The sequence below is a fragment of the Chlorella variabilis genome, assembly GCF_000147415.1.
Source record: "Chlorella variabilis unplaced genomic scaffold CHLNCscaffold_12, whole genome shotgun sequence".
Lineage (NCBI taxonomy): Eukaryota > Viridiplantae > Chlorophyta > Trebouxiophyceae > Chlorellales > Chlorellaceae > Chlorella > Chlorella variabilis.
Genome location: NW_005435076.1, coordinates 292,516 through 303,749, shown reverse-complemented (window position 1 = coordinate 303,749; position 11,234 = coordinate 292,516). Strand labels below are relative to the sequence as shown.

General features: G+C 68.7%; 6 protein-coding genes across 6 annotated transcripts in view; 3 read left to right on the top strand and 3 right to left on the bottom strand.

Moving 5' to 3' along the window:
* Positions 1-839, bottom strand: part of CHLNCDRAFT_58050 (hypothetical protein) — a gene marked incomplete at both ends in the record, with an annotated part of 2,858 nt that extends 2,019 nt beyond the window's left edge. Inside the window, 3 exons of the mRNA XM_005846816.1 lie at positions 60-330; positions 535-692; positions 831-839. Coding sequence (XP_005846878.1) covers positions 60-330; positions 535-692; positions 831-839 — 438 coding nt within the window. The remainder of the gene's footprint in view (positions 1-59; positions 331-534; positions 693-830) is intronic.
* Positions 840-899: 60 nt separating this feature from the next.
* CHLNCDRAFT_134713 (hypothetical protein) lies at positions 900-3,004 on the top strand (the record flags this gene model as incomplete). Its single annotated transcript, XM_005846993.1, has 7 exons — positions 900-953; positions 1,095-1,415; positions 1,581-1,693; positions 1,866-2,185; positions 2,353-2,456; positions 2,575-2,680; positions 2,832-3,004. The coding sequence occupies 7 exons, from the start codon at positions 900-902 to the stop codon at positions 3,002-3,004; spliced, it is 1,191 nt and encodes a 396-aa protein (XP_005847055.1).
* A 50-nt stretch (positions 3,005-3,054) lies between these two features.
* On the bottom strand, positions 3,055-5,044 carry CHLNCDRAFT_35742 (hypothetical protein). Its single transcript, XM_005846815.1, has 8 exons — positions 4,708-5,044; positions 4,384-4,466; positions 4,147-4,246; positions 4,003-4,051; positions 3,802-3,830; positions 3,615-3,712; positions 3,425-3,495; positions 3,055-3,330 (listed from the first exon to the last, which is right to left on the bottom strand). The coding sequence occupies exons 1-8, from the start codon at positions 4,984-4,986 to the stop codon at positions 3,272-3,274; spliced, it is 768 nt and encodes a 255-aa protein (XP_005846877.1). The 5' UTR covers positions 4,987-5,044; the 3' UTR covers positions 3,055-3,271.
* A 128-nt stretch (positions 5,045-5,172) lies between these two features.
* Positions 5,173-9,354, top strand: CHLNCDRAFT_134711 (hypothetical protein; the record flags this gene model as incomplete). Its single annotated transcript, XM_005846992.1, has 12 exons — positions 5,173-5,203; positions 5,448-5,911; positions 6,102-6,354; positions 6,500-6,540; positions 6,630-6,712; positions 6,842-6,902; positions 7,055-7,198; positions 7,398-7,649; positions 7,844-7,933; positions 8,107-8,481; positions 8,634-8,730; positions 8,900-9,354. 12 exons carry the CDS (start codon positions 5,173-5,175, stop codon positions 9,352-9,354), a joined length of 2,346 nt encoding a protein of 781 aa, XP_005847054.1.
* A 420-nt stretch (positions 9,355-9,774) lies between these two features.
* On the top strand, positions 9,775-10,431 carry CHLNCDRAFT_134710 (expressed protein; the record flags this gene model as incomplete). The annotated part of the gene is made up of 2 exons (XM_005846991.1): positions 9,775-10,032; positions 10,198-10,431. The coding sequence occupies 2 exons, from the start codon at positions 9,775-9,777 to the stop codon at positions 10,429-10,431; spliced, it is 492 nt and encodes a 163-aa protein (XP_005847053.1).
* Positions 10,432-10,911: 480 nt separating this feature from the next.
* Positions 10,912-11,234, bottom strand: part of CHLNCDRAFT_134709 (hypothetical protein) — a gene marked incomplete at both ends in the record, with an annotated part of 981 nt that continues 658 nt past the window's right edge. The window contains 2 exons of the mRNA XM_005846814.1: positions 10,912-11,000; positions 11,138-11,222. Of these exons, the coding sequence (XP_005846876.1) occupies positions 10,912-11,000; positions 11,138-11,222 (174 nt within the window). The remainder of the gene's footprint in view (positions 11,001-11,137; positions 11,223-11,234) is intronic.

Here is an 11,234-nt window from a genome sequence, read left to right as displayed (position 1 = left end):
CGCTTTGAGAAGAAGGTCTGGATGTTCTGCTCGTTGGCCGAGGGCGGCAGCCCGCCGACGTAGATGCGGCGCGCGTGGCGGGTGGCCTGCTGGCTCATGGCAGCGCCCGCGCTGGCGGCCGCCATGCCGCCGCCGCCGCCAAAGGCGCCGCCGCCGCCGCCGCCGCCGCCGCCGCCCGGCGCCGAGAACACCTGCACCGCGCCGGGCAGCTGCGTGAGGGGCGGCGGCGCGCCGCCGATGGGCGGGATGTCAAACCAGGTGGGGCGCCGCCGCTGGCCCTCGGGGTCGTAGTCGGGAGAGCGGGAGCGGCGGCGGTCGCGCGACCGAGACCTGCATGCGGGGCGCGGGTGTGAGACAGGGATGAGGAGGGGCGAGGGAGGCAGGGGGTGCGAGGCAGCAGGCGGCAGCAGGCAGCGGGGGAGCGGACGTCGGCGCTGGCGGCCGGGGCATGCACCCCTTGCTGGCGGCTGCTGCATGGGCCACAGCGCAGCAGCCGCAGTGCGCCGGCCGCCCGCCCGCAGCCAGCCCCCGCACCTGGAGCGCCTGCGCCTGTCGCGGCTGCGGCTGCGGCTGCGCGACCGCCGCCGCCGGTCGCGGTCGCGGTCGCGGTCGTCACGCCTCCGGTCGCCGTCGTCCTTGTCCCTGCGCCGCTCGCTGCGGTCCCTGTCCCTGTCGCGGTCTCTGGGGCGGTCCTGCAGGCAACAAAGAGGGGCTGGTCGGCCCTGATGCTTTGCCAGAGGGAGGTGATGCGGGCCGGGTGCACATCTGGCTGTAAGATCGGTAGATCGGCCCGCGCTCCACCAGCACAGCACGGCAAGCAAGCCCCGCACCAGGTCCATGCCGAGTGATGCGCCCTGCGCCGCTTCAGGCCTCTGCACAGCGGTGTTCAGGCACGTGGGATGCCTGCCAAGACGTACTGTGAGCGCGAGGAGCTCCTTGTGTCCAGTCTCCAGGTGGCAGCAGAGCACGGCAGAGCATGAATGCTCGGCATTGCATCCCCCTGGCTGTGCCGATTGCAGCATCAGCAGCCGATTCCATCTGCGCCGCCCCAAGGCCCATATGACATGCTTGCACATGCTGCCCGCTGCGCCGAGCAACTGGTGCAGCTGCGCGCCTTTCGGCCGCTGCTGAGCGCCTGGGGCGCGTGCAGGTTGCACTCGGCGTCCGACAGCGACAGCGATGGTGAGCTGGACCCGGCGGCGGCGGCGTTCTTCGCCGACCTCCGCCGCGACTCGGCGCTGCTGGCCTCGGCGGGCGGAGGCGCTGAGCTGCACAGGCACGAGCAGCTGCTGGAAGCGGCGGAAGGCACGGACGAAGGCGTCCCGGTGGGGCAGCAGCGGCTGCTGCAGGTGGGGGTGATGGGCGTGCCCAACGCCGGCAAGTCTACGCTGGTCAACGTTCTCGCCGGCTTCAAGGTATAGCGGCGGCCGCCGCCCCGCGGGGACAGCTGCGCCCGCTTCATTCACACCACGCGCACAAGCAGGCGGCCCAGCTGCAGGCGCCAGGCTGGCGTGCTTCCCACAGCTGCTGCCGCCGATGCTGAAGGGGCGCCAGCCTGGCTTCCCCCTCCTCCCCGCCAGGTGTCTGCCGTCTCACCCAAGACCAACACCACCGAGCGGCCACGGCTGGGCGCCTTCACCGAGGGGCCCTCCCAGGTGGTGCTGTACGACACGCCGGGCGTGGTGGACAAGCTGTGAGCTGGGGGGTGGGGCCGCAGGGAGGGCAGTGCCAGCAGCCCAGCAGCTCGGCTTGCTGGAGTGGAGTGGCCGCGGCGGATGCGGCCGCGGCATGGCCCAGCTGCCGCCAGGTGGCGGGGACCCGCCCACTGCCAGCCGCCCCCTCCGCCCCTCTCCCCCCTCTGGCAGGCACTACAAGAATGCGGCGCACCGGCAGCGCGTGCGCGGCACCTGGGCTGTGGCCGCCGACTGCGACCTGCTGCTGCTGCTGGTGGATGCGGCGCGGGAGCTGCAGCGGGCTGACCCGCGCGTGCACCGCCTGGTGGAGGAAAGCGCCAGCGGCGCCCGGCTCGGCATGCCGCCCGGCTGGCGCCCGCCGCCCGGCGTGCTGGTGCTGAACAAGTGCGACGCGATCGCGCGGCCGCAGCGGGCCGGCCTGCTGCCGCTGGCCGACAAGCTGCGGGCGCTGCGCCCCTTTGAGGATGTGTTCTTCGTCAGCGCCAAGGATGGTGGGCGCGCTGGGGGGGGGCGGCGGGGCTGGGGCTGGACGCGCTTGAGAGAGTGCTGGGCGCAGGAGAAGCAGTGCATGCATGCAGGCCGTTGCCCCCATCCACCCAGCCAGCCACCCGCCCACCCACGCGCCGCCCCCTGCATCCCGCTCCGTGCCTGGCCGCAGGGCGGGGCCTGCCCGAGCTGCGCCAGTTCCTGCTGGACCGAGCCACGCCTGGGGAGTGGGCCCTGGGGGCGGGCATGGCCACAGACCGGGGCGAGGAGGAGCAGGTGGGGCGCGCTGCGCAGTGACGCGAGCGGTGCGGCCAGGCGCGGCAGCATCCACAGCTGGCGTGGCAGCAGGCTGCCGCACTGCACGCCACCCCTGCGCTGCCGCTGGTGCCTGCAGGCTCTGGAGGTGGTGCGTGAGCAGCTCTTCCTGCGCCTCTACAAGGAGGTGCCCTACGAGACGAGCCTGCGCGTGACCAGCTGCCTGCCGCAGCCCGACGGATCGGGTGTGGCCGCGCGTGTGCCTGTAGGGGTAGCCCTGCATGGCCGTGCCACATGCCCAGCCGGCACCAGCCCAACCACATGCATGCGTGACAGGAGAGCCGCATCAAGCCACCAGCCGTGCGTGCGCGTGCGCCCCCCTCCTGCGCCATGCAGTGCACATCGAGATGGATGTGGTGGTGCGCAAGGACAGCCAGAAGGTGATTGTGGTGGGCAGGAGCGGCGAGGCCATTGGCGGCGTCATGCTGGCGGCAGAGAAGGAGCTGCGGCGGATGTGGGGCACCGGCGTGCGGCTAGTCCTGACCGTGAAGGTGCACAAGCCGGGGTGACCCAGCTCGCTCATCAGCCTCCCAACGTACTCCCCTTGTCAGCATTGTTTCAGCTCGCTCTTACTGTCTGTCTGCGCTCTTCCATTCCGCCGCCGGGCACCATCACTCTGTGCGCCAGCCCCTCGCACGCCGAATGTTCACTTGCCGCTTCGCTGACAGTCAAAGGTGTCACAGGTGCAGTGCCAGGGCGCCGATGAATCCAAGGTGCTCAACGCCACCCGTGTCTGGCCGCTCAAAACACTAAACTCAACGGCGCCTCGCTGTCTACTAGAGCTGGCCGCAGTCGGCAACGATGATGGGCTGGGCGGGGCGACCGTTGGGGGAGCCTGCAGCAGAGGAGCAGCGAGGCATCAGCATGTGTGTGGATCTGCCCATGCCAAACAAGAAACAAGCGGAAGCGGGGGTCAAGCAGGGCCCCACCATAGCCCTCAATCTTCTTCACCACGTCCATGCCCTCCACCACGCTGCCAAACACCACATGCCTGCCGTCCCTGCAGAGGCGGAGCAGGCAGGCAGTTGTGAGCCGGGGGGGCACAGCAAGGTGGCGGCACATGTCATGCAAGCAGGGCAGGCACAGCGCAGCGCAGCACGGCTTGGGTGCCACACGTACAGCCAGGGGGTGGCCACCGTGGTGATGAAGAACTGGCTGCCGTTTGTGTTGGGGCCGGCGTTGGCCATCGACAGAACCCCGGGGCCAGTGTGCTTCAACTGCACGGGTGGCAGCACCCAGAGCGTGGGACACATGCATGCCGGCATCAAGGAGCACATGATGCTGCTGCGCCCAGGCATGTGCGTGCCTGGAAGTTCTCATCGTTGAATTTGCTTCCTGCGCCATTGGTCATTCAGGGCGGACACAGACCGTTGGTTGGAGCACAGGGATGCATCCCACAGCCCGCCTGCCAACAAGCACGCGCACCCCACCCCTGGCGTTCACAACTGCTGGCCACCACCGCACTGGCAGCAGGCTGTCTTGGGCAGCAACACGTGCCGGCACCTACCGTAGATGGACTCGCCCCCCGTGCCATTGCCGCGAGTGAAGTCCCCGCCCTGCAGAGCATCCACCAACCAGGGCGTCTTCGTTAGGCGCTTGCTCAGCTGCTGGCTGGTTCTGTGCCATGCCCAGGCAGCCGCCCGGGCCCTACCTGGCAAACAAACTGCGGGATGACGCGGTGGAAGGAGGAGCCTTTGAAGTGCAGCGGCTTGCCGGAGCGGCCGATGCCCTTCTCGCCGGTGCACAGCGCCCTGGGGCACATGCGGCGGCAGAGGGCGGGGCGTGCGGCATTGGCATCCAGCCAGCATATGTGCACCGGGACCCACGGCGGGTGGGGAGCACGTGCGTCCCCTGCTCCCAGCACCACGGCGCCCATCCTTCCCCCCACCTGAAGTTTTCCGCCGTCCTGGGCACCACATCCGGCCGCAGCTCCATCACGACACGGCCCAGCGGGGTGGAGCCTGCAGGCAGCCGGAATGGGAATTTGGGATGCGTGTGCGACCCCTGAGAGCCGCCTACTACCGCCAGCGCGCCTCTGCCAGCCCCTGGTTGTGGCGCACAGTGCCATCAAACTAGAATTGGTCACTGGCAGTGCCAGGGGTTGTTACCTGCATTCACCTGCACCCAGAGAGCCAAGCAACGTGCATCATTGGTTGGCATGGAAGCGCATGGCACCAGTGCAGAGTGCATGCGCGCATTCAAGCAGGCTTACGTCGAAGAACACCCTGGGCAGAGCGACCTCTGGCTCCTCGGCCAGTGCCTTGGGCGCCACGCCCAGAGCCAGGGCTGCGGCGCCCGCGGCTGTCAGGGACAGCAGCTGGCGCTTGCTAGCGGCGGTGGGCGAGGCGGCGGTGGCAGCGGCGCCGTTCTGTGATTTGCTGCTGTCGCAGCGCGGTGCGGCCTTCATGACAGGCTTGAAACGAGTCTTGCAGGCCCTGAAGGGCGTCGCAGGCGCAGCCCGAAGGCTGGTGTGGTGCACGCTGGTCTGCATCTCTCGTCGCTCTCCCACGTCGTCCTGGGGTGTCGGCGGATGTACCGATGTTCCGATGGCAAGCGGGATAGACCGATGGCAGCCACAATCGGGCATTTGGCACACATGACCTGCTGTGGCGACCGCAGCACGATGGGGATGGTGCTTGGGCCGCACTCGATTCTCCCTCTTCTGATCGCATTCAGCATGGCCTCGATGGAGAAGAAGTACGTGATAGGTGAGAACTGCCCGGCCACAAAGTCACTCCCCGCCTCATTGTGCTTCGGCCGTGTATTTACGACGCTCCTATTGTATGCACACTCAACACGCTCGCTTTGTTATCTGCGGATGTGGCGCGGTCAGCCCCTGCAGCGTGCCGCCGCCGCTGCCGCCCTCGCCCACCGCCCAGTTTTCGCTGCTCGCCCACCTCGCTCCTTTCCAGCACCATTGCTGGCGTCCACACCCACCCACCTTGCCCGCAGGCGTGGATGGCGGCACCGAGTCCATCAGGGCGGGCGTGTTTGACCTGGCTGGCACCCCGCTGTCCTTTGCCAGCGTCGCCTACCCCACCGCCTTCCCAGCGCCCGGGTGGGCGGAGCAGGACCCGGCAGACTGGTGGGCTGGGCTGGGCACCGCGGTGCGGCAGGCGGTGGCGTCAGCCAGCATCCAGCCCTGCCAGGTGGCCGCCCTCAGCGTGGACAGCACCTGCTGCACCGTGGTGGCGCTGGATGCGCGCGGCCAGGCGCTGCGCCCAGCGCTGCTATGGATGGACATGCGCAGCGCGGCGCAGGCGGCCAGGGTGGCGGCCTGCGGCGACGAGGCGCTGGGCGTGAACGGCGGCGGCGCGGGGCCCGTCAGCGCGGAGTGGATGGTGCCAAAGGTGCTGTGGCTGCGGGAGAGCGAGCCCGAGGTGTTTGAGGCGGCGGCCGGGGTCTGTGAGTATCAGGTGGGAAGTGGAACCCCCGCCCGCACGCCTGGCACATGCGCCCTGGCGCAGGCACCCATCCCTCCCCAGGCTCCGCCCCTGCCTGACGCGCAGCGGGCCGTTGCAGCAGTGCCGCCCGGCATGGTGCAGGTGCCTGCCTCCCTCCCTCCCACCTGCCTCGCCTCCACCTCTGATGCTGCCCCCACTGCAGGACTTTGTGAACTTCCACCTGACCGGGCGGTGGGTGGCCAGCCTGAACAACGCATCCATACGCTGGCACTACAGCACGCGGCGCGCCGGGGGCTGGCCCGAGGGCATGCTGCGCACGCTGGGCCTGGAGGCGCTGCTGCACAAGTGGCCCGCCGAGGTGCTGCCGCTGGGGGCGGTGGTGGGCGGCCTGACGGCGGCGGCGGCGGAGCACCTGGGGCTGCCGCAGGGGGTGGTCGTGGCACAGGGAGGCGCGGGTGAGGGGCTGGATGGCAGGGGGGTGGGGAGGGGGGCATGCAGAGGTGTGCCGGGGGTGTGCATATGTGCGCAGGTGCCTGCAGCGCTCGTGTTGGCCTCCTGCTCAGCAGCATGCGCCCTGCCTGCCCGCCTCCCTGCCTGCAGACGCCGACATTGGCATGGTACGCAGCGGTGGGGGAGGTGGTGTGTGGGGGGTTTGCATTCGTGGCTCTGATTGGTTGACAACTGTCTTCTGCTTGTCTGAGACCCCTGCGCTCCCTCCATCCATTTTCAGATCGGGCTGGGCGTGATCCGGCCCGGCCAGCTGGCGCTGCTGACAGGCAGCAGCCACCTGCACCTGGGAGTGACGGACCAAGTGTAAGCAGGCGGCAGGCTGGCTGGCTGCTGGTTAGCAGCCTGCCCTGCAGCACTTGCACGGCAGCTGGGATGTATGCTGGCTGGGCTGGTTGCACTGAGGTGCCGCTGCGTGCCTGCTGCCGCCTGCAGGTTCCACGGCAAGGGCATGTGGGGCGTGTACCCAGACGCGCTCCTGCCAGGCGTGCACGTGGTGCGCAGCTGGCCGCCGCCGCTGCCGCTGCTGGCACCACCTGGCTGCCTCCCGCCCCGCATGGCGGCGCCGACCTGTCGCCGAGCCTCCCCTGACCTGCCCACTTGTCCGGCGGCCAACCTGTCTGCAACCGTGCCCGCGGCGCTGCGCAGGTGGAGGGCGGCCAGACCAGCACCGGCAGCGCCGTGGCCTGGTACCGGCGCCTGGTGGGCGAGGAGGGCTACGAGGCGCTGAACCGCGAGGCGGAGGCGGTGGCGCCTGGCTGCGAGGGGGTGGTGTGCCTGGACCACTTCCAGGTGTGTGTGTGTGTGTGTGTGATGGGGTGGCCTTGCCCATCCCTCCAGCTGCCAGCTGCACGGCTGCTGTTTGGCAGCCGGCGGCTGCTGCGTGCAGAGCAGGGTGGGTTGATAGCCTGGCAGCCTGCATGCCAGGCGCTCGTGCGCGGGAAGCCTGGCCCCGGCTCCCGCGCCCACCCGCGCCCATGCACACCAGCAGGGCAACCGCACGCCGCACACCGACGCTGTGAGCCGCGGCGCCATCACGGGCCTCACACTGGCCCATGGCCGCGGCCACGTCTTCCGCGCGCTGCTGGAGAGCATCTGCTTTGGCACGGAGCACATCTTTGAGACGATGCGCGCCAACGGATACGCGCCCGCCTCGGTGACGGTGGCGGGGGGCGCCACGCGCTCGCCGCTGTGGATGCAGATCCACGCAGACGTATCCAATGTGCCCTTCATCCTCACAAAGGTAGGGCGCTGCTGCTGGCCGCCTGCGGAGGGCGGCGCTGCCTCTGCAGGAGGGGAGGGGGCAGCTGGGCGGCTAAGGATGTGTGCTGCTGCAGCACTGAGCACTGAGCGACAGCCGCAGCTGCCGGCGCCTGCCACGCCTCGCTCTGGACTGCGGCTGAAGGTGGCGGCCCTGGGGTGCTGCCGGGCCTGCAGGTGTCGGATGCGCCCGCGCTGGGCGCCGCCATCCTGGCGGCTGTGGCTGCGGGGCTGTACCCGGATGTGCCCACCGCCTGCTCCCACATGGTGCACCAGGCAAGCTGGCGGCCACCGCATCATGCCTGCCTCTCTGGCCTGGGGCCTGGGGCCCGCATCTGTGCCTCCAGCTGCACACGCCAGCCCGCAGGCACACCCAGCGACAGCGCCTGCTGCTCACACCCTCTTGTCCTCCGTGCGGCACCGCCCCCTCCCGCCTGCAGGACCGCGTGGTACAGCCGGACCCGCAGCGCCATGCCGAGTACCGCCGCCACTACCGCGCCTACAAGGCGCTGTACCCGGCGCTCAAGCCCGGCTTCCACGCCGCGGCGGCGGCAGCCTCCCAGGCGCCCACGGCAGCCGACGCCCCGGATGTGGCGCAGAAGCAGGGGCAGCAGGGACAGGAGCAGGGGCAGCAGCAGGGGCGTCAGCAGGATGGGGCAGACCTGCACTCCATTGTGTCGCCCTCCATCCTGTCGGCAGACTTCTCCAGCCTGGCGCGTGACGTGGCGCGCGTGGTGGCGGCGGGGGCGGAGTGGGTGCACGTGGACATCTTTGACGGCGTGTTTGTGCCCAACCTGACCATCGGCCCGCCCGTGGTGCGCGCAGGGGCAGGGCGGGGGTAGAACACAGATTGGGTGCCTGGTGTGCGTGTGCAGTGTGTGTGTCATGTTATCCCGGCCACACCCGGTGCTCCCCTGCAGCAGACTTGCTGATGCCTGCGTGCATGTGCTGGCCACACCGCCTGCAGGTCAAGTCCCTGCACAAGAGCGTGCCCCAGGCCTTCCTGGACTGCCACCTGTGCGTGGTGCACCCCGAGAACTATGTGGAGGACCTGGCGGCGGCGGGTGGGTGGTGTGGCGGGGCGGGGCCAGTGCCAGCCAGCCACATTGAAATGCAGAGGCTGGCCTCCTCTCTGTTACCACCCGCTCGCTGGCCGCACCCCGCCTCGGCCCAAGCGCGCGCCCGCCTCACCACCCTGCCGCCCCTCCCTTGCCGCCCGATGCGTGCGTGCAGGCTGCGCCCAGTTCACCTTCCACATCGAGGCCCCGGGCATCGACTTCTGCTGCCACACAGCCGCCGCGCTGTGCCGGCGCGCCCGCGGCCTGGGCATGCTGGCGGGCATCGCGCTGACGCCCGAGACCGCGCCCGACGCCGTGTTCCCGCTGTGTGCTGCCGGGGAGGTGGACACGGTGCTGCTGCTCAGCGTGCGCGCCGGGTTTGGGGGCCAGAAGTTCCAGCCGGGCGTGCTTCCCAAGGTGGCGGCACTGCGCCGCGCCTTCCCCGTCATCAACATCATCGTGGACGGCGGCATCACGCTGGACAATGCCGGCTCGGTGGCGCGGGCAGGGGCCAACGCGCTGGTGGCGGGCACCACCGTGTTTGCGGGCAAGGAGCCGCCCGAGGTGGCGGTGCCGGGCCTGGTGCGGCAGATTGCCGAGGGGCGGGCGGCGTGGCCGCGGTGCGATTGAGCGCAGCGGAAGGCTGTCTCCTGCCTTTAATTTATTTTCTGTACCCTGTGCATCGCAACATTCCTACACCTTGAAAGCCCCATGTTGGGGCTCCACTGGCGTGTGCCCGCTGCCGCCGGGCGTGCGCCTTCTGCCGCCCAGAGGCCAACAAGTTACCCTGTCGGCTTGGCCTCTGCGATCAGCTGTCCAATCACCGCGCACGCTGGGCCAATCTTTCGACTGAAGAGGGAAAACACAGGAGGCACATGCGTCTGTCTCGCATGCGCAGCACAGCCGAGCGGTCTTACTCCCTCAGCTTCCTCCTACGCAGCCATTCACCTCTTTCGCTTCACACACGCCGCACAGCCCATCTCTTGTCAGTTGTAGAAGTGCACGCACCCACACGGCACCTCAAGGTCCAAGCCTCCAGTAGCCTCCAGTATGACCAGCGCGGCCCAGTGCAGCTTAGGCAGTCGACAGGCGGTGCCAGGAGGGCGCCTGGCGGGCCGCAGGAGCGGTCCCGTGGTGCGGCCTGCAGCAGCCCCCTCCGCCCGGAGAACCCAGCGGGTCAGCGCGTTGGGCGGGGCCCTGCTGGCGGCCTCTGCACCCTCAGCGGCTGGCTTTGTGGTCAACGCGGCGTCCGCTGTCGCCTGGTCGAGCGTGGCCTTCTTCGCCGGCAAGCTCTTCCTTCAGCAGCAGGTGCGCCCCGCTCCGCCACCAGCACTCCTCTGCGACCTGCCGGGCACGCATTGGGCCCGGGGTTGGGCTTTCTGGCGGATGGCGGCAGGATGGGCGGGAAGCAGGATGACAAGGGCTTGTGCAGTGTGCCGCACACTGAGTCTCCCTCCCCTGCCTTTGCTGCAGAGCCAGGCCGATGACGGCGCACGCAAGGAGTGCGAGACGTGCGGCGGGACGGGCTATGTTGAGTGCTGGTGCAAGCGCTGGAGCGACGGCGACGCACGCGGCTGCGGCACGTGCCGCGGCAGCCGCCGCATGATGTGCAGCAGCTGCTCGGGTGGTGGCACAGCCGTGCCGATCGAGGCCCGCATCACAATAAGCCCCGACGAGCACATCAGCAACTTTCGGCGGTACAAGTAAAATCCAGCGATCTGCGCGCTGCGGCGTGCTGGCAGCCTTCTCAGACCCCCAGGCCCGCCCGCGCCACCCATGCCTGTATACTACCTGTTGTAGGCTCCCCATGCCACCACGTTTTTGAGTCCGCTCCACTCTCTGCTCCGCTCCCTTGCGCCGCTTCCTCCTCCCTCTGCTGTACTACATCACCCCACGCAATGAACCCCCCCTCTTCAACAATTGCTTTGTTGACATTTGCATCCGATCGATCACATTTAGAGTTTGTGTGCGTGTTCATCCTTCTCATCAGTAGCAAGTGTTGTTTGCCACCATTCATGCAACAAAGTGACAACACAACAGCGATCAACTACGGAGGCGCAGGGACAAGGGTGCGCCAGCATGCATGGGCAGGTCTCTGAGGAAAGCTGAAATGTTGGCAAAGGAGGAGGAATGAATTGTTACAGGCTATCATACACTCGAGCAGATGGCTTTGCCGGCACAGCCGCTTCAATCTTGACTGCTGCCCGTCAGCAGGACGGGAGCAGTGAGCAGTATGTCGGGCAGCACATCCTCCTCGCCGTCCACGAAATAGGAACCTGCACCCCAGCAAAAAGAGCGTGGGATCCACACCACCGCAACCGCATTCCTGTGAACATATGACAGGTGCACCACACAGATTGCAGCAGCTGCATGGCGGCGCTACACACACACAGCGCAGCCACCGGCACCCAACACTTGCCTGGGCAGGGGACTTGCTGGATCTGGGGACGGGGCGAGAGCAGGAAGTTGAGGCCGTAGAGCAGGGGGTTGGTGATGGGCTGCACGAGCAG